General features: G+C 35.9%; 1 protein-coding gene across 10 annotated transcripts in view; it reads left to right on the forward strand.

Moving 5' to 3' along the window:
• The window catches only part of LOC106061632 (atrial natriuretic peptide receptor 1-like), a 637,794-nt gene that overhangs the window by 386,487 nt on the left and 229,765 nt on the right, over window positions 1-21,542 (forward strand). For 2 of the 10 annotated variants that reach the window (XM_056017416.1, XM_056017417.1), the window contains exon 2: window positions 4,509-8,754. The exons of 7 other annotated variants lie outside the window; for them this stretch is intronic. In XM_056017416.1, coding sequence (XP_055873391.1) covers window positions 4,933-8,754 — 3,822 coding nt within the window. In that variant the 5' untranslated portion in view covers window positions 4,509-4,932. Of the gene's footprint in view, window positions 1-4,508; window positions 8,755-12,089; window positions 12,340-21,542 lie in introns of all 10 variants that reach the window. One more of the 10 variants, XM_056017418.1, reaches the window with a different exon arrangement.

Below are 21,542 nucleotides of genomic sequence, written 5' to 3' on the forward strand. Positions count from 1 at the left end.
AAATCTTTAAACCAAGTGGTAGTGTTTGCAGTTTTGATGCGGAGACCATGGCAGTCTGTGAAGCCTTAAAGGTCATTGACTTTCAACTCGGCGAGGGACATTTTAGGGCAACACAGATTGTTGTGGTCACTAACTCAAAATCTGTACTACAGGCTTTGCAAAGCCCTCGACCATGGCCCCCAATATCGACACTGTCATCATGGCTTCAGTGGCTTCATACAACATAAAGCAATGCTATGGCACCCCTGTAATAATGTAGTGGGTACCAAGTCACATAGGTGTGACTGGCAACACTATTGCAGACTGCTTGGCCCACCAGGGAGGGCAAATTCCACCCACTGAACAGGCTGTAAGTTTTCATCATGCTCTGGCTATAATTAAAAAAACAGAAATGGAAAAGTGGTTTGAGTGCTGGGACATGTCCCAAAAGGCCCGTGGAGTCTGGGATCTCATGAGGCGCCCTGACCGCACTTCCCCGTGTTGGAGGCTGTCCAGGCCTGAGCAAGCTGTTATAGCATAGTGCAGGACAGACCACTGTCCTGTTGGCTCATATTTCTCACGGCTACGGCCAAATTTCGGTTAACGGTGCCCTCCGCTGCGGGAAAGAAGAAGAAACCGTGCCTTATATTCTGTTTGACTGCCCCAGACTTGCTTATCTTCGTCTCGACAGGTCTAGGAAACCGAAAATTCTCGACCTGTATGGCGACATTTATGCACTACGAAAGACATCAGGGTTTCTGTCCAGGGCTTTTGGGAGAGAGGATTTAAGCCTCTCAAACCCCCACTCAAATGGAGTTTGATGATAATGATGATGACTTACTTAGACTGTGTTAAGAATTATGTTAATTTCTGGACCTTTAATTTTCTTTCCAAAAGATCGCAAAAGTTTTAAGTATCCATAAAAGGTTGTTCCAGATGTTTTTGTGAAAAACAAATCAATGCCATCAAATGTTTGGTATTGCTTTTCTAACTTAATTTTCTTGATTAAACGTTGCAAAAAACGAATTTTTTAAAGAAATAACTTATAAATACTAAACGAAAATCTCGATAATTAGCCCTACTTATATTTCATTACGGATAAAGTTGATCCCGATATAGTTTTATTTATATACTAGCCATATATTACCCGCGGCCCGCGGATCTTAATTTGCGTATATCTGAAATAGTTACTGATATAGTGCATTAAAAACAATTCAAGAAAATAATAATGTTATAAGTAAAGCGAATGTATGAATTCAAGTATATAAAAATATTAGGAATGAAGCTAAAAATAGCTATTCGACCTAAATATCTAGATCCAATTATTGAATGAACACATTGGCTTGTGTATTTAGAAGTGCACGATATCAAGATGTCAAATATATTTTATAATTAAAGCGAACGCTTGAATGTAACTGTTAATATAATATTGTTAGTTTAATTTAATGTAGATATAGATCTAAAATCTAAAAAATACTTGAATGCCATAGTAGTCTAGTCAATAACTAAAGACTTTGAGCCTAGTAAATGGCTTGTGTTGACCTAGATCTAGCTACACGCTATCTATGACGACATGATGAATGAAATTTATTTTATATATGTAGCTATGTTAAGAGGTTTAAATGCGCATAAGTAAATCTTACAGAAAAAAATTAAATTGAAAATAAAGACTAATCGGTAACTGTAGGCTTAAATGCTTTAAAAAAAACACATTGGAAAGTAAATTGTATTATGTAAGTAGTTTATTAGTTTAATAATATGCTTTATAATGTGCGATATTATGACCTCTGACGTTCATTTCATTTGTATCACTACGCGGTTCATGTAATGGAGCCACAAGTTACGGAAAAGTATATCAAGACGTTTAAAGCTATTTGCATTTAAATTTTAGAGCGAACGATTTTATGTAAAAAATGTTTTGTAAACTCAAATTTGAAGGTTACTTTTCATTAAATAATGAAATGAATAGACACTAATTTGTATGTTCATGTGTAAAAGTAAAAAAAATTTTCTTGAATGAGAGCTAATTTAGACCTAGACATTTTTATCTCTGTGCATGCATGACCTCTTCGTCTTGTTTCTTCATGTAGACATGGCTTTTTGACCTAGATTTATAAGATATAATACTTTTATAGAGTTGGGCAACTTTTTTTTAGGGTCTTAAGCTTGTTTTAGGGCTACTATACACACGTCACGGTTCAAGTTAGCACCCAGGGAACATTTCTGCCAAATTTTATCAAGATTGGTGAAACGGTTTTGATTTCTATTCGGCACATACATACGCCTTACACTCTACTTTATAGTATAAATAGGCCTATATAATTTTTTCTTGAATAAACGTTGTTTCGGATTTTTTATAGAAATAACTTATAAATAATAAACGAAAATCTCGATACTTACTTATGTTTCATTACGTATAAAGTTGATCCGGATATTGTTATATATATATATATATATATATATATATATATATATATATATATATATATACACAGTTTAGCTTTCATAATTGTTTAAATTCGCACTACACTACATTTAATTTTCTAGCTAAAACTATACAAAAATCTAGTAATCGTTAATGTTATGTTCAGAATTTTGAAGGAAAATAGCTCCCTACCAAAAGAGTAGGCCTATGTCTGTTAACCATTGTCATCTCTCTCGTGTTGATAAAAAAAATGTTATTCTAACTAAGCCGTGTGACGTAGTGGAATTTTTTTCCTTTGACGTCATTTGAAATGAATTCTTCAAGTGAAAAGCTATAAGAACTCGGTGCACCGATGTCTAGGAACCTTCGCCAACTCTCTCGTGTTAATAAAGACATTTTGTTAGTCTAACTGGGCCGTTTGACGAAGTGGATTTTTTTTCCTTTCACCCCATATAGAATGAATTCTATAAATAAAATGCTAAAGGAACTCGGTGCACCAATGCCTAGAAACCCTCGTCAACTCTCTCGTGTTAATAAAGATATTATTTAGTTTAAGTAAGCCGTGTAACGTGGTCAAGAACTCGGTGCACCAATGTTTATTATATATCGTAAATGTTCTCGTATAAAAAAAAAAGACTTTTTACCAGCCAACGTAAATGAAAAAGCCGCTATTAGTTTTGTGTTGTCTGGCCGTCGTCTTTAATTTTCCTTCCGTCACATCGATAAAGTTTAAGTCTTGAGAAAACGTTGAAGAAAAATTGTTATCGATAATAGGTTGTTTTGATTTGTTTTTTCTAAATATGAAAAAAAAAACATATGGATGGCAAATTGCTTATTGAACGTGCATCCATAAGTCTAACTCTAAGACGTGTACACGATAGTGACGCTATGGAGTTATTATGTTCTTTGATATTGATTTCTGTGTTCATCAATCTACCTTTTTTTTTTTTTTTTTTTACATATTTCGGATGTTCATTTCAGAGTTGAAGATAATTTACTTCCTAGTCTTCCTAGTCCAATGCTTCCCCAGGACGATGGCAGCGGGCAGGGTATGAACGACCATCGAGAAGTGCACATACCGCACGACCAGTCAGCCATCCTACTAGATCTACTAGCTAGATTTAAATCTATCTAGATTTTTTAGACTAAATTTGATCTGGATATTTTAAACTACATCTAGATTCTAATGAAAGTCATTGTAGATTTTAGATCTAGAATTTCTAGGTCTAGTCTATAATTATGCCTTGCTATAGCCATTCCCCTTAGTCCAGCGGGAGGTTCAAACTAGGAAGTATATTATCTTCAACTTTAAAGGTACATCCTAAACATGTAAAACATTTGACACAAAAAATTGCCAAATGAATCTTTGAAATATTATTACTTTGGATAATCAAAACAAAATCGCGTCTTGAATGCTCTTTGCAAATAGGATTGCAAAAAAAAATGTGTAGTCTTGTATATTTTCTCAAATAATGACATTATTCATTCATTTCCGAATTCTATAACTCTTTCTTTTCGTTCTCTTTCTAGCTCTCTTTTTTTCTCTCTTTTCTTTTTTTTTTTTACCTTTCTTTTAAATAAATGAAATAAATGCATCTTCTCAAAAAGTAATATTAATGACAGGATTTGAAATTTATGGTAACTTCATACGTCAATATATTTGTAGTAATACATCAACCATAAAATAACAAACTGTGAATATAATCAAAGTAACATACATGCCGATATCTTTTTCTTAATATGTTAATCAACGAAAGTTAAACAAAATAAAGTTAAAAAACAACACTTCATTGAAATAATTGTAACGCTTTATCGCTCATACTGACAGGTGAAAAAAAACAACAGGAAAGCAAAAGTTTGTGGAGACGATTAACAGATGATTTCATTAAGTATCTGACCGACTCGTGAAAGCGTGACATTAATTAACCTTATCGACAGATCAAGACGTAAATCAGTTTAAGGTAACAAGCCAGGCTATGAAATCAGTCCAGGTCGAATCATCAGATGACACAAAAGACAATTGACGTAATTTATTAAGTTAACATTACCGACAGACAGACCATTCAATTAGTGGACACTAGCTATAGTTCTTGATTTAAAACAGTGGCAGACATCTGTACGAAAGTGGCAGGTCATGCAGTGAACTATTACAATGAGACCGAAACAATTCTGAAGAAAAAACCTGCTTATTATTGAGGTCTCAATATCTATTGACACAATTAAGATGATCCTAAGCTGAGATACTACATTACAAGACTGACGGAGTTTTAAACAAAATACATTAGGCAAAAGAATTAATTTCAGATGAAGGAGATTCTCTATTTTAAATTAGTCCTATATATTTTTTTATGAAATGAAAGAAATATGAAGCGTACACGAATTCGACTATGAGGCATCAAAAAATAAACACTAGAAAAATTAATAATTGTGTATGAATCATAGAACAAATATTTCAGTGATTACAATGTTTCTTTCCTTCACAAATATTGACTTCATGATACAGTGTTGTCACAGATAGAGCGTTTGAAATGAGTATCCTAACTCTACAGATTGTTGTTACTGTGTGTTTAGTGTCTTTAATGTGTGCCTTACAAACACAGAGGAAATATTACTGGACTATTACAAGGCACAATACTAAAGAAACGAAACAATTTCAACGACACATTAGCAGCATATATCCAAAGAAAAAATTCACTTCTGAAGAGGTACCGTACAATAAAAGGGAAAATAAACCATTGCATGAATACAGTTCAACCTCTGAATCGCCCCAATACGAGGTCATCAACGATCGCTCAACCGTCTGGCTCAGACGGGTTCGGTTACTCGGGGTAACGGAAACTCTATCCTCCAGACAACCAGAGCGGGTATGGCCCAAGCCTGACCTAGGAATAACATATCGTGAAAGAAAACGTGCCCTAACCAACATAAATAGATTAGATCTACAGCGACAATCTCCTAACAGCCATTCAGATGGAAATTCGATGAGTAAGCATTTACTAAATCTTAGCAAAGCAAATCTAGTTCAACTCAAGAATATCGAGCAAACACGAAAATATCGCTCTAACAATGCAATAAAAATGGGGAAGCTAAAAGGGAAACGACGATCAGAAGTGAGAGATGACCCCAACTTTAAAGTAAGACATAATCTCCATGGGAGGAGACCTTGTTCCTATCACAACAAGGACGACACAGATGCAGCATCAGAGGCTACTCCACGTACTGCTTTAGTTAGCAAGTTCTCTAGATATATTTTTGTAAAGGATAATAAAATGAGAAAGAATGCTTACATAAGCGGATTGAATTCGTTACATGGATACCAGAATAACAAGACTAAACCCGCTCATGTGTTTATGAAAAGTAATTCATTTTTACAACCATCTACGCCCTCGTCACATTCCGACAATATATTTAATAAACACTTACAAAAGACATCAATACTCAATCAAGACAATTTAGTAGTAGAGCAAAGTATTCTGGCTGCTAGTGTCACAGACAAATACATGGCTATACATAGACTTTTATCCGATCAGTTGAACACTAGTGGACTTAATGACTTGATGGTTTTCCTAAATGTACATTTCTTGAAGAAGAATTTCAATTCTTTGGACAATCTCGAGTCTAGAGTCTTGAACATTAGACGCCCATCGACTAAAATTCCTGACAATAAATTATCTTTTCAGCCAGTGGAAAGTTTTCATGATGAAATAAACATGAGCGATGAGACGCCATCAATAAATGATCAAATAAAACTTAGTGCTCACACGGGCCCATACAATGTACAAAACCAACAAATCAAAGCTATAGATCAATTCGATATTGGAGATTTACTAAAACGACAAAAGAATCCATTTCAAGGAAATCATTTAGATGGCATACAGTTTGACAGAGTTGACCATCTACATGAAGAAATAAGCGCTGGTAATAAAGTAGACGATACTGCTCAATCTAAAATGCAAGATGCTCTAAAAGAAGCTTCAGCTTCTTCGCTGTATATCTTGTTGACATTAGAAAGAGTCAGTCTTAAAAATCTTACAACAAAACTAAGCCAAAATAAAGAGTGGAAATTTTACAAATGGACAAATTCTCAGTTTGCGAAAAGGTTATTTGCAACAAGTTCACGTAGACAACTGGTTGGACTTATATCAAATGAAAAGACACGAGATTTGAAAAATGCAAATTTAAACAGAAGACCAATAAACAATAGAACCAAGGGAAATAAATTACGATTGAGAACTGAACATTTTTTTGATCAAGATGGCCATAAATTATTTTTAGATCCTTGGAATGTAGGAGGCGCAAACATTTCACCTTCTTCAATTTTTTTAGTTTCAAAAAGTGCTGGATCGAAGACAGTGAAAGAATTGTCAGTGAGAAGAAGCGATGTAAAAAGAACCGCCTCATTGTCATATCGAAGGAAAATTGAATTGAAATTGACTACTTTAGGAAGAACCAATCGTTTGGAAAAATCACCGGAAATTCTTGCTTCCAGACACAACACAAAACCAGACAGAGAGACGCGAGCGACAGTCACAAAGCTTTCTAATGCATTTGTTTATGTTCCAAGGTTGACGTCTCTTGTAAATAGGCATGAAAAAGATTTAAGGATTGTCGGTCTTAAGCATAAAAAAAACAAAAAATTATTTCTCCCTAAAAGTAATAAAATTCAAAGGCATTCTAGAGAGTATATCTACAACACAAAAAACACAGTCACATGGAATAAAGATGGTGTGTTTAATGACATTAATTTTTCCAGTATTCAGCTAAGAACTACTGGAGAGAATAAAAAAGCTGACAACATTGACAAAAATGGACATCCTAAGGCATTTAATGACCACAAAATAGTTGACACGAGAACGGATTTAGAGAGAGTCAATAGTAATGAAAGATCTGTTGATAGCAATATGTGGGGGCGATTCTATCAAAGCAAGCCAGGAATGGTGATAGCAAATGTATCTTTAAATAACCAACGTCGTTATGAGCTTCAGAGATTGGCGCTCAGATCTTCAGCACAGAGTCAATATGTAAATGCAACATTTCGCAAAAAGAATATCGACAGCTCTGCCACTGTTAAAAGCCAGCTTCTGAACAAAAATGATCTTTCAAACAAAAGTCAACTTAACCAATTGTCTTCCTTCTCAACCGTTACTCAGAACAACGGCATGAGAGTATTTTCTCCTGATGTTTCTGGACACAATAAACAATATAACTTTAATATTTTTTCTTTATCTGGTATTGAGCTTGATAAATTAAAAAACGTTATATCTTCAGTTGGAATAGAACACAATGAAAAATTTATTTCTTCAGCTGCTAATGGACACAAAGGTCAATATAAAGATATTGCTTTAGCTAATACAGCGCATGTCAATCTAAATCATGTTATTACATCAGTTGGTATCGAAAACAATGAGCACACTACAGTCGCTTCACTTGCAAATACTAAACCAGATGAACAAGCTAAAGTTAGGTCAATATTGCCTGAGTCATTTATGCTAGACGAGCTACAGGAGTCTGTTATGTGTAATTCTATGAAAGATCAAGCTTTGTGCCTAACACTGAGTCCACTCAGTGATCCTCTTGTTCAGTCCCTTGATTATGGATTAGTACATGGTTATAGTTCCTACGAAGAACTGTTCCACTTGAAAGAGGAGACGGTGAAAAACGGTAGTACTACAAATGAGCGCCCCCGTGTCGCTAATCTCACTAAACGAATGAAACGTTCAGAAAGCTTACCAACTGAAAGCCCATGGCAGGATGTCACTCCAACTTTGACCACACCAACCGGTAGTGCTGATACATCTTCAACGAGTACTACGCATACATCTGCTGGAAACTTTCAACACAAAAAAGTTTCTCTTTTTAGAATCAACCAACCGTCTCTGGACTTGACTCATATCATGTACGTGCCAGAAAATCAAAGTGTGCATTCTCATCAGCTCTCTCATTTCCATTGGAAGAATGAAGCCATTGATCAACAAGGCAAACCAATAATTAAAATAGGAGTCATATTGGTAGCCAAAAGCTCAGCTTTATTTTCTCTAAACAAAAGCCGGTCAGCTATAGAACTGGCAGGTGAGAAAATCATATCTCCGACTGGATCTTTACCTGGTTACAGTATTCAAATAGTCTTTAGAGACTCGGGTTGCTCTGATACTCACGGACCTCTTGCAGGCATAGATTTGTATATGCTGAAATTAGCCAATGTTTATATAGGACCTAGCTGCGACTATGCCTTAGCTCCACTAGCAAGATTTACTCCATTTTGGGGAGACGGAATTCCAATACTTACCGCTGGAGGATTAGTTGGTGCATTTGCTGACAAAAACACTTTCAAACTTCTTACAAGAATGCAGGTACTTTTTTTATACATGTAATGTGCATTGTGTTAACACTTTAGTACTGTATATCTTGCCATTTATTATAATGAGCATAATACGTTATTATAAAAATTCGTGTAGATACTCTTGCGAAACAGTTTTGGTGCCGGACTTTTAGATAAGAAATGTAGACTATTTAGAATACCCTTTGGATTATGTCAGTTTATTTTATGTTTAGAATAGTTTTTTTCTCCCGCGGATTAGCGAAGAAAAGAGTTGTCAGACGTTGTCATTGTCAGGAATTAAAATTATATATATATATATATATATATATATATATATATATATATATATATATATATATATATATATATATATATATATATATATAATATGTAGTAAATAAAATTAGATATTATAATAATTACAAACAAGAAACAAAGTGAGAGGGTGGAAATCATAACAAATTACCCATATCTTTAACTATGGATAGTTGAACTAGGAAGTAACTGAAAGCTGACTAGATAATAAAGTCCAGCAAAAGAGACACTAGAATCTACAAAGATATTTTCTGAAAGGGTGGGTAGCTATAGGGAGCCGAGTCGAAGATGTTAGTGTCGCACCTCCAAGTATGATTGTATTGATGTTGAAGTATAATGTTAGCTATAGAAAGAAACATAAATGTATAACTGGTGTTTTCAGGTAAAGTAAAACTATGACTTGGTTCTCTATAGGCTATAGTTCATACTCATTAACACCTGGGGTCTTGTTGTAATGCTCTGTATCATTTTAGGGACTATGTAAAGTGCCCATCAAGGGTCGAGCTTGCACCCTATTATGGCCATTGACTAAATGTCAAGATTTTCCCCACACGTCAGGAATGAGAGATTGGCTTTTCACCGATGTCTCTATCAGGACGTCTTCCATCAACTAGACAACGATCTCTCTGTCTGGACGTCTTCCATCAACTAGACCCCGGTCTCTCTATCTGGACGTCTTCAATCAACTAGACACCGATCTCTCTGTCTGGACGTCTTCCATCAACTAGACCCCGATCTCTCTGTCTGGACGTCTTCCATCAACTAGACCCCGATCTCTCTATCTGGACGTCTCCCATCAACTAGACATCGATGTCTCTGTCTGGACGTCTTCCATCAACTAGACCTCGATCTCTCTGTCGGACGTCTTCCATCAACTAGACCCCGATCTCTCTATCTGGACGTCTTCCATCAACTAGACCCCGATCTCTCTATCTGGACGTCTTCCATCAACTAGACCCCGATCTCTCTATCTGGACGTCTTCCATCAACTAGACCCCGATCTCTCTGTCTGGACGTCTTCCATCAACTAGACCCCGATCTCTCTGGAGTCTCCCATCGACTAGACCCCGGTTTTATCTGGACGTCTTCCATCAACTAGACCCCGATCGAAGCAGGACGTTTTGGCGCCGCCGTTTTGGCTCAAAGGTCGTTTTGGCGCGAGCCGTTTTGGCGACGGGACGTTTTGGCGCGAAATACATTATGTACGTTTATTGTATTATTTCTTTTAAAAGAATTATTCATATCTATGTTTTGCATGCGTGTTTGTGTTAAGACATATGTTTCACGTACTAAATGTAAATGTGTGTTTGTTTTTCACATCGTTTTCTTTAATAAACATTTCTGCTTGCGTATGTGTGTTTATTAAGAGGCACTTTTATTTTCAAAAAAGTTTTTTAAGATATTACTTAAAAATTAAAAACAAAATGAAACGATGAAAGACTAAAAATTGATGCAATTATTTGTTTACATTAACATTGGTTTATTTAATAACTGTATGGTATCTCCAGCTATACATACCAAACACTTGCTAATATAAGTAAAAATATAATACATGTACCATGTTTCTCAAAATACTTTAAATTACGTATACATAGACACCATGGTTATTTGCCTTAGTCGCTGGAATTCAAGGGTTCATTAAAAAAAAGCTACGTGCTTATTAAATAATCGTCAAATGATATCTCGCGCCAAAACGTCCCGTCGCCAAAACGGCTCGCGCCAAAACGTCCCATCGCCGAAACGGCGGCGCCAAAACGTCACGTACCGGACCCCGATCTCTCTATCTGGACGTCTTCCATCAACTATACCCCGATCTCTCTGTCTGGACGTCTTCCATCAACTAGACCCCGATCTCTCTGGAGTCTCCCATCGACTAGACCCCGGTCTTTATCTGGACGTCTTCCATCAACTAGACACCGATGTCTCTATCTGGACGTCTTCCATCAACTAGACCCCGATGTCTCTATCTGGACGTCTTCCATCAAGTATACCCCGATGTCTCTATCTGGACGTCTTCCATCAACTAGACCCCGATGTCTCTATCTGGACGTCTTCCATCAACTATACCCCGATGTCTCTATCTGGACGTCTTCCATCAACTAGACCCCGATGTCTCTATCTGGACGTCTTCCATCAACTTGACCCCGATGTCTCTATCTGGACGTCTTCCATCAACTAGACACCGATGTCTCTATCTGGACGTCTTCCATCAACTATACCCCGATCTCTATGTCTGGACGTCTTCCATCAACTAGACCCCGATCTCTCTGTCTGGACGTCTTCCATCAACTAGACACCGATCTCTCTATCTGGATGTCTTCCATCAACTAGACCCCGATCTCTCTGTCTGGACGTCTTCCATCAACTAGACACCGATGTCTCTGTCTGGACTTCTCCAATCTATTAGATGATCATTCAATCACATCCGTTAGTATTGAGCAAGACTCCTGAGAGATTCTTTAGTGTAATGTACTAACCATAGAGAGTAAAAGTGTGGTGTATTGGACGGTTTAGCGGAGCCTTCTTTCAATCCTGTCTACAAACAATGCTTGTTCGCTAGAAGGGATTAACCTGGTGTCTCACTTGCCAAGAGTTTTGTTTGATTACTAGGTTAGAAATGTAGATGTAGACCATGATATTTTTAAAAGTTTAATGTTTTTTCTGCGTTATCGTCAGCACCTTAACGTCCAGCACCAAAACGACCGGCGCCAAAATGGCGGCGCCGAATTCGCTTTAGTGAGATTTAAAGCAAAATATATATCATGAATTACTTTATTATGTTTAACATTTCATTTAATACGTACGTACAATTTATTTATAGTATCGACAGACATTCGCATTTATTGTATTTCAATTTAGAGTCAAAATATTCCTATATATTTTTACGTATCTGAATGCTGATTATTGGTCATCCTGAAATATTTGTTACATATAAAATATTTTTAACCTGATTGAAATGTATTTTTAATCTACACAATACCTGCTCATACATATAAAGAAGAAACTATATTTAAATGTTTATGGTACAATACAAAATAATTATCTCTCTAGGGAAGTCATACGAAAACTGCAGAGTTCTTCATGTCTATAGTTGAATCTTTTGGATGGACACGGCTGGGCCTTGTATTTCACGACCTTAAATTTAGTTTAAAGCACACTGCATCCGACTGTATGCTTAGATTGACTCCAATCTACAACATGCTCACACGTCGCAATATGTATGCATGGCATTCGGCCTTCAACGAGAATGACGATACGATAAATTTGGAAATATTTGAGGGGATAAGGAGGAATTGTCGGAGTGAGTATACGTCGTCAGCTTAGTGGGCCAAAATTTTAGACCCTTGCGTCCAAAATTCTGTTTCCATCGGGTCGATACTATTGGCCCGGTGGGCCGAAATTTTAGGTCTCGATGGGCCAAAATTTTTGTCTGCTTTTAGCACCAATTCTTTGTTCTATAGGATGTCAATTAGATCTGAAAAACAAACTAATTAGTAATTGACTAATTTAATTTATTCTTAGATGTAGACCTTTAAATAACATGAACAAAATTCTTTTTAAAAATAAAACGTAATAAAACTTAACAGTTTACACAGATTCTGTTTGAGATATGAAATTGATATAATAGCAATAAAATGAAATGATATAAAACAAAATGTAACTCACTTCAAATACAGGTCTTTACTCTTCTGCGTCTCTGATTAGACTCCCCCAACTTTTAAACCCTTTATTTATATTAACATTTCAATTTCAACACTCTGGTGGTTTCATCATTCTACACCACCAAAAACAAACAATTCCTCTTTTATTTTATCTTATCTTATCTTATCTTATGAAATAAAAACATTACTTTAAAAAAAAGATGATTACGTCCTCTGCGTGTTTCTATGTCAATCTAGTCATGCATGTTAATGATTTAAATTCTGCCTAGCCATTGTTTTTCCTGCCTGACTCAGGCAACCCATTTCATGCTCTAATAGTACCAGGAAAGTTGGATCATTTTTACAATTTGTTCTAGCATATGGAACAATGAAAGTGCCTTCATCTCTGTGTCTTTCTGAGTATTTTATTAGGTTTTGTTTTTGTTTTTGAAGATGTAATGTTTTATGTATAATAGCTACATTACTTATAAGTCTTTTATCCTTGAGGTTTCTAAAGTTAGTGATGTTACTAATTGTTACTTTAATCAAATTCGTTTGTTATGAATCTCACTGCTCAATTTTTTGTCTGTTCTAGTTTCTTGATGTTTTGAAGTTGCATATTCTATTATTGGCCTAACAAAGGTTAAATAACATTTTAGTTTTATGTTCTTATTTGATTTTTAGGAATTTCTTTAATAAACTATAAAGCTTTGTATAATTTTTTAATACTTTCATTAATATTGGGATACCATGATAGTCTTTCATTTATTATGATCTTTAGTCTACATGTTATGTGTTCTAGTATTTTATATGTCATACTTGTTAGTGATACTGGTCTTGTAGTTTTCCTGGGTCAGATTTTTCTTCTTTTTTTAAATAGGTGAGTGAGCTTCTTTCTAGTCTCTCAGTACTCTGCTTTGATTAAAAGATGCCTGAAAAAGTATTTTGAACACTAGTACATTGCTTAGTTCTCTGAGTACCATCAGGTCCAGATGCTTTACTCGGTTTAATATTCGCCAATAGTTTTTGGATCTCCTTTTCTTGTACATTTATAACTTCTATTTTGTTAAGCAGGCGTGTCAAACACGGCGTTCGGATGCCGCATGAAACCCGCGACAACTTTGCATGCGGCCTTCTTGGCCACCTCAAAAATTATCAAAATAATGTGAAACAATTAAGCTGGAAAATAAAAGACGACAAGCTTATTAAAATGAAAAATAGTATTTTTGAGTTTGCAGTGAAAGCCAGCTACATTTTGTCAAACTTAATTGCAAGCCATAGCAAATCATATGGTGAAGGTGATTTCATGAAGGATTGTGCCGAAGTAATTTGTCTAGAAAAGGTTTTTCTCTTTTAAAAAATATTTGCATAACTGATTTTAAAAATTAGATTTTTCGCTTTCAGAAAACAAAAGTAGCCGTTGCATCAGAACTTTGAATGGTCTAAAATATTTTGATGTCCGATTTTCAATATCTTTTCTAGTTTACGAGATCTCACAAAACATTTCACACAAAACTAATAGCGTCTTTTCCCCTTTCGGGGGCGCTAAAAATGCGTAATCATAGTAATTTTTTTTATTACCAAATTGTACTACATATTTAGCTAACTAAGGGACCGGTATGCCATTAATTATTGTATTCTTTCGTATTGTTTCTAATGTACATAAAAATAGTAGGCTGTTTTGCAATTGATTTTTGGCTGCGGCTTCTCAGGTCATAATAAGTTTTTTTATGTGGCCCATACACCTTAATGAGTTTGACATGCCTGTTGTTAAGTAATATGTCTTTGTCTACCGAGGCTGAGAATGTTGATGCAAAAAATTTATTTAGGATGTTAGCTAAATTTCTTTTTCATTTTAATGGTGCTACTCCTGTTGTTTCCATTTTCTTAGACTTTATGTATGACCATAGGCTTTTATTGTTATCCTAAGAAGTTACATTATTTATGTATCATTCTGTAGCTTACTTTTTGGGTTAGGTGTTTAGTTTTTATATACTTTTTATAAACTCTTTCTGCCTTAGTTTCTTTAAATTTTCTATGTAGGTTTTCCTTCTGTTGAAAAGTTTCTTTTATTTATTATTAAACCAACATTTATTTATTTTGTTTTATACATTTGACTTTTAAAAACTTTTTAGCACTTCCGAAAGGGAAATAAGCACTATTAGTTTGGTGTCGTCTGTCTGTCTATCCGTTCGTTCGTGTGTCCGTCCGTCCCGTTTAGATCTCAAAAATTAGAAAAGAAAATGAAAATCGGACATCATGATATTTTAGATCATTCAAAGTTATGATGTAACAGCTACTTTTTTTATTTTTTGAACGTGAACCATTTAATTTTTTAAAATATATATGCAAGCAGATAAAAAAAAACACTCCATATTTAAATGAAAAACTTCAGGGGAGGTAAGTTTTTTAAATAGGTCACAGATTTCTTCATTAATAACTCAAGCTTCTTTCATAGATTCGCGCATTGGTAAAAAAAAAAACACATTGCATCTAAGGTCACAATGGAAAAGTATCACTGTGTCATTATAAAATATATTATCCAATCTAAATTGGACTAAATAGAGCACACTTCTATATCTAGATTTAATGTATTAATAATTTGAACAAAATTTACATCTATAAATTTTGAAGGCAATAGCTTAACACTCCACAACTCAAATGCAGTTAGTATTTTAATAATTTGATCTAAACTGAATCTTCTCGTCGTTGTCATGGGAACACAATGCATACTCCAAACATATCCACCATTATTTCGGCCATTTTACCATCTACTAACCTTAACCCTTGTGAAGGCTGTCCAATATTTGTTTAGAAATCACATTTGTGGACGAAATTAGTTAAATCTAAATATGATATATACTATTTCTGAGTATTTCTTGATATTTGAACCCGTTTGCGCTACTACAAATTCAATCATTAGTAAAGATCAAATGAAAGATAGTGGTAGGTACCAACCAGGTGGACCAGATGATTGTAAAAATGTTTTACATGTTTCGGATGTTCCTATATAGATGAAGATAATTTACTTCCTAGTCTAAGCCTCCTGCAAAGTTTGAACCCGGGACCATCGATAAGCTCAAACGACAAACCCCCGCGCAAACCGCACGACCAGGCAGGTGCTTTGACACAGTGCAACTTTCGTGCTTATAGCATGTTAGTGGTGCACTGAGGTCCAATCATTTTTGTGAGGGAGGGGGGTATACGGCCATTAGGCGCTCAGTGAATTTTTCATTTTTCTGGGTTGAAACATATTCTCCTATTTGAGTCAATTTTCTGTCATTTTTCTAATTCTCATTGTTGTGTTTCCGTATCTTTTGTTGTTTTTATTGTTCTATATATTATTAAATCTGCAGATAGTCTAACTATTGTTCCTGCGCTAATGCAGTTAGGTCATTTATGTAAAGAGTGGCGGGTCCAAGACAATTCCTCGAGGTGCACTTAAGTTTACTGTTTTGGGAATTAATTTAAGCCATTTATTATTACAGTATGTTCTCTACCGATCAGAAATGCCAAAATATTTTAATTTCTTTAGTAAGTATATAGATTTGTCAAATGCCTTAGAGGTCTAAAAAAATCGCAATTATTTGCTAATTGTTATCTAAGTCATCAATTAGACCTATTTCACATTAATTAACATGACCTGAATTTCCTATAGCCATGCTGGAAATTATTTCTATATAAGTGGTTTCTGATGTTGCTACAAATTATGTGTTATATTTATATGTGATGCTTGTGAGTGACATTGGTCTTTAGTTTCGTGGATCTACTTTTTACACTGCGTCTGACTGGGTGGAATCTTGTACACGTTATTTCTTCCACTTCCCATTCTCGGATCAGGATGAAACTCTGCACTATTGTTCATTGTCAATGACGACACACGAATCAATAAAAATTAACTAATTAGTAGCTCAATTAGTCTAATTACCAGGTGAATGAGCCTCGATCGGTTGAATAATTTGTTGAGGAAAGATATTTACTTATTTTGGAAACATTTTTGCCATGACTAAATGAGCGATCGGGTAAAGACTTCCAATCCAAAGAGTTGCTTTCGTTTTCTTTTAATCTATTATATAAAGCAGAATGTTTGGCGTATGTATGTATTTATGTCCCTTTATAGAAATAAAAACCGCTTGACCAATCTTGATAAAACTTGGCAGAAATGTTCCTTGGGTACCAACTTAGACCGTAGTGTATGTATTGTGGCCCTAAAACAAGCTTAAGACCCTAAAAAAAAAACCAACTCTATTACAGCTATAGTATTTTATGGATCTAGGCCATGTTTACAATGTTGACATGAGAAAAGATCGAAAGGATTTAGATCTAGATCTAATTTTAAGAAATACATTTTGCGCAGATAATTTTTTACTTTGACACATGAAAATACAAACGAAGGTCCATTGATTTCATTTATAATAAAATTAACCTTCAAATTTGTGTTTCAAAACCGTTTTTTAAATAAATTAGTTCCTTATATCTGTGACTACAGATTTCCTGACGAACATTCTTTCATTAGACAATACCGTAATGTTTTCATTCCTAGATCTTAAACTCTAAGATGATAAAACTTCTCTTCGCACAGATAGTTTTATATTTTAATACATGAACATACTAATTATCGTCCATTCATTTTATATTTTGATCAAATTAACATTCAAATTTGGTTTTCCAAAGCATTTTTAATACATTCGTTTAGGAAAGCTGCGAAGCCGTGTTGAGATAGGCCTAGATCTATATTCATTCATGAATCGCGTACTAAAAATTATTTCGTTTAATTATTTACTTTATTATCCCATTCATTTAACAAATCGGGTAAACCCGTTTTTAATTGTACTATTAATCTATCGCTCTTTTCGTTTTTAATAGATATGTATGTATCGGCTTCGGGTAAACCCATTTTTGCAGCACTAATTTTATTTTCCTAGCAAAGAGAAACCACTTGAAAGGATCTTTAGCTAAGTTTAACATACATCTAAATCCAATGCACTAGATTAGTAAACACAAACTTAGACCCGCAGGCCGCGGGTAATGTCAGGCTAGTTCTAAATATCAATATTTATGGTGATTTGAATAGAAAGTTCCCATACAGAACACGCGTATGACGTAATCATCTTCTTTTTTCTAGTAGGCCTAATGTCTGTATATTTCTTAACATAAGATAAGATACAGTCTAAAAAACTACAGCTCTCGACAAGTCGTTTGCAGTCGGCTATTATTGGCTTGGAAGAAAGTCTTTGCAGTGTAACTTCTCAAATGGTTACGTTCAGACATTAATATTCATTAAACCTATTGTACGAAACATTAAGAGATGCAACATCTGTAGATTAAAACATGGACTTTTTTTTTACTTTTAACAAAATAAAATGGCAGAAAGACTTAAAAACATTCCGTTAATATTCTAAAGAAGGATTCATCAAATCAATTTTTGGACAAAAAATCGGAGCAGTCAACGAATTCGCATACGCTGCCGTTTCTTTCGATTTATCTATAAACATAAAAAAAAAACAGAAGTCATGTTCCATGATATACCCAATAAAACCTACTAGGCTCCAAAGATCCCCATAAATGGAAATCCCTTTAACGTGGTAGACCACTTCACATATAAAGAAAGTATGGTATCAAATGAAGTTGATAACCGTCTGGTCAGGGTAAGTAGTGCTTTTGGACTCCTCCAAAAGTGAGTTGGCGGAATAAATTGCTCCGCCTGCATACAAAAATCAGGGTCTACCATGCAGTTGTTCTCTCAACCTTTCTATGTGGATCTGGGACATGGGTACTATACAGACTTCTTGAACGCTTTCACCAAAGATGTTTTCGCTCCATCATGTACATACGATGGTAAGACCGCACTAGAAACAGCGATGTTCTAGCGAACGCCGGTATGGACAGTATAGTGGAACTTCTTATGGTCCGTCAGTTACACCGGAGAAAGCATTATCCCGTCTTTTTTTTTTTTTGTGAGCTGAAAAGTGGTAGATGTAACAGAGATGTCCCACAGAAACGCTCTAAAGACCAGTTTAGGCACCAACTTGCTCTAACTGACCTAGAAGAGAGCATCTGACTGCAGGCGGCGTCAGAGCGAGATAGCTGGCGAATTATTTTTAAAGGCCACGGAATACTTACAAGAAAACACACGGCCAAGGACAGACGTAGACTGCGAAAGAGAATGAAAATCTACCACCGGCATATAATGGTTATGTTTGCGTTGGGTGTGGCAAACTATGTGGGTCGCAGCTGGTGCTGCCAAGCCACTTAAAATACTGCACTCGTCCTTAATCTTTGGACTCGAAGACAAAACTTATATAAAGGCATCAAGGAATCCAGATACCCCCTCACCTACGGTAAATTATAAAGATTGAACCATATATATAAATATATACATACATACAAGAATATGCGAATGCTATAAGCATGAAAGTTGCACTATAATAAAAAAAAAAGTATGCAATTCATAAATATTCATAACTTTTTGTTTTGTATATAATATTGCACAGACTTTTACCAACACTTAGTAGATTATTATAGAAATATGAAAGAAAAAAAATGAAAATTTGCAGGTTATTGCGTTTTGCGAGTTTTATTAATTTTTACACTTCAATTGCGGAAAGCCGTCTAGGTGACTGTTATGTGTTGACTAAGCCTAGAGCCTACAATAAGATGGTGCGCGAATGTTTAATTAGGTCTATTGATTCATTAAAAGTTGCTGCACATCAAGTAAGCATTAATGGCCAACCACTAGAAATTGTTGATCACTTTTGTTACCTTGGCTCCATCATATCCAACAACACTCTACTGGATAAAGACATAAGCAACAGGATAGCCAAGGCAATGGCCACCATGTCACGGCTGCAGATAAGAGTCTGGGACAACATATTGCTTACTAGCAGTACTAAAGCCCTAGTCTACCGGACCTGTGTGTTGAGCACCTTGTTGTACGGAAGTGAAACATGGTCAACCTACTCATGGCAGGAAAAAAAGCTGAATGTCTTCCACCTCCGATGCCTAAGGCGGATCTTTAAAATAAGGTGGCAAGATAAGATAACCAATGAGGAAGTGCTACATAGAGCAGGATGCCAGGACATCCGCTCTGTTATCAGCAGCAGACGCCTTGGCTGGCTTGGCCACGTTCGTATAATACCAGTAGGTCGACTTCCACAGGACATCCTATATGGCGATCTAATAGAAGGCAGGAGAGCCGCTGGTCGCCCTCTTTTACGTTATACGGATGTATGCAAACGCGACATGAAGCTCTTCAAAATCGACACTGGCAACTGGGAAGAGGTGGCACTGGACAGATCCACATGGAGAGAGAGCATAAAGGAAGGGTCACATATTGCAGATGTCATACACAACAGAAGCAGAAAGAAGGGTGAAAATGCAACGGCGCCTGGTGATTATATATGCCCAACCTGCGATCGCAGCTGTGTATCAAGGATTGGCCTCTTTAGTCACACAAGAAGTTGCAAAGGGAAAAGATCGTCTCTCGAGACGTAAAATGCCACAGAGAGAAATATATATTGTTACTGTATTGTATTTCTGTATCTTCTGGCTAAATGTACTAGTAGGCACACATATAAAAACACTGCAAAGAACTTGACGACTAAACTTTCAGCTTCATATAACTTTATTGACTATTAACTCTTAACAATTGTCACTGTAACATGTAGCGTAGAAGACTGTACAATATCTGTCAGTTTACAGTTAGCTATACTTCGTTGCAATTCATCTCTTCTCAACTTGCATCGAGCCGTATTCCACAGAACAGACCAACGACACACTTCCCAGTGTCGCTCCGGGTCTCCTAAAGCTGAACCAAGTCGTACTCAAGTCTACCGAATCAGAGCCTCACACGTCTTACATCGACTGTATCGACTGTAACAGCTCAAGTCCACTGTAGTTCGCTGTATAGACTTTAACGACAGTAGTCCACTCCAGTTAACTCTACCCTAGTTAACTTGCATCGAGTCGTACACATTTCTCTTCCACAGAGCCGCACACGTCTTACATCGTCTGTATCGACTGTAACGGCTCACTCACGACTCCACACGACTGACTTTCACATTAACTCTCTGGCTTATATAGAGTCCCTAATCGCTTGTCCATTGTTGCAAAAACACTGCTAATATCCCCTGGAACAACATGGGAGGAAACATCACATCCTGTCGTTGTTTATACATGTCGATTCCAGAGAACACCTGCTGCAGTGTCACGTAGTGACCTCTAACGGTCATTGTTCATTTGTAACACTGCCCCCTTCGTAGATCAGTTCGTCCTCTGGAACAACACGTGAGGGCACGTCACATCCTGTCTTTGTTTATACGCGTAGATTCCAGAGAACACTCAGTGCTGTGTCATCTCGCTGGGGTCACACGTTGACCTCTACCTATCACTGTTCATTTGTAACAATATGCATACGTACACACATACATACAAGAATTGTAGGATTCAACTAATATTGTTCACAAACTATGATGTTTCCTTAAAAATAGAACCGCCCCCCACTCAAAGGGTTTAGGTGGGAAGAGCAATAGATGTATTCACCCCCCCACACACACACACACACCCAACCCAATCGGCCAACAGGGGAACAACATTATGTAAATATCGGTTAAAATATCAATAACACGTATAGATATTTAATTGATTCTGTCAACAAGCTGTGATTTCTACAAATAAATTGGACCCCCCCCCACTCGAAAGTTTATGGGAGGGGTGCTTGATTGATGCCATTGCCCCCTCCCCACACCCACCAAATCGGCCAACATATTTGAGGGGGGGCCGAAATAATCTAAAATAGGATGAAATATAAATAATTAGTATATATTATTAACATAAGTAATAAATTCTATACAAATTGTGTGAT

The sequence above is a fragment of the Biomphalaria glabrata genome, chromosome 18, assembly GCF_947242115.1.
Source record: "Biomphalaria glabrata chromosome 18, xgBioGlab47.1, whole genome shotgun sequence".
Lineage (NCBI taxonomy): Eukaryota > Metazoa > Mollusca > Gastropoda > Planorbidae > Biomphalaria > Biomphalaria glabrata.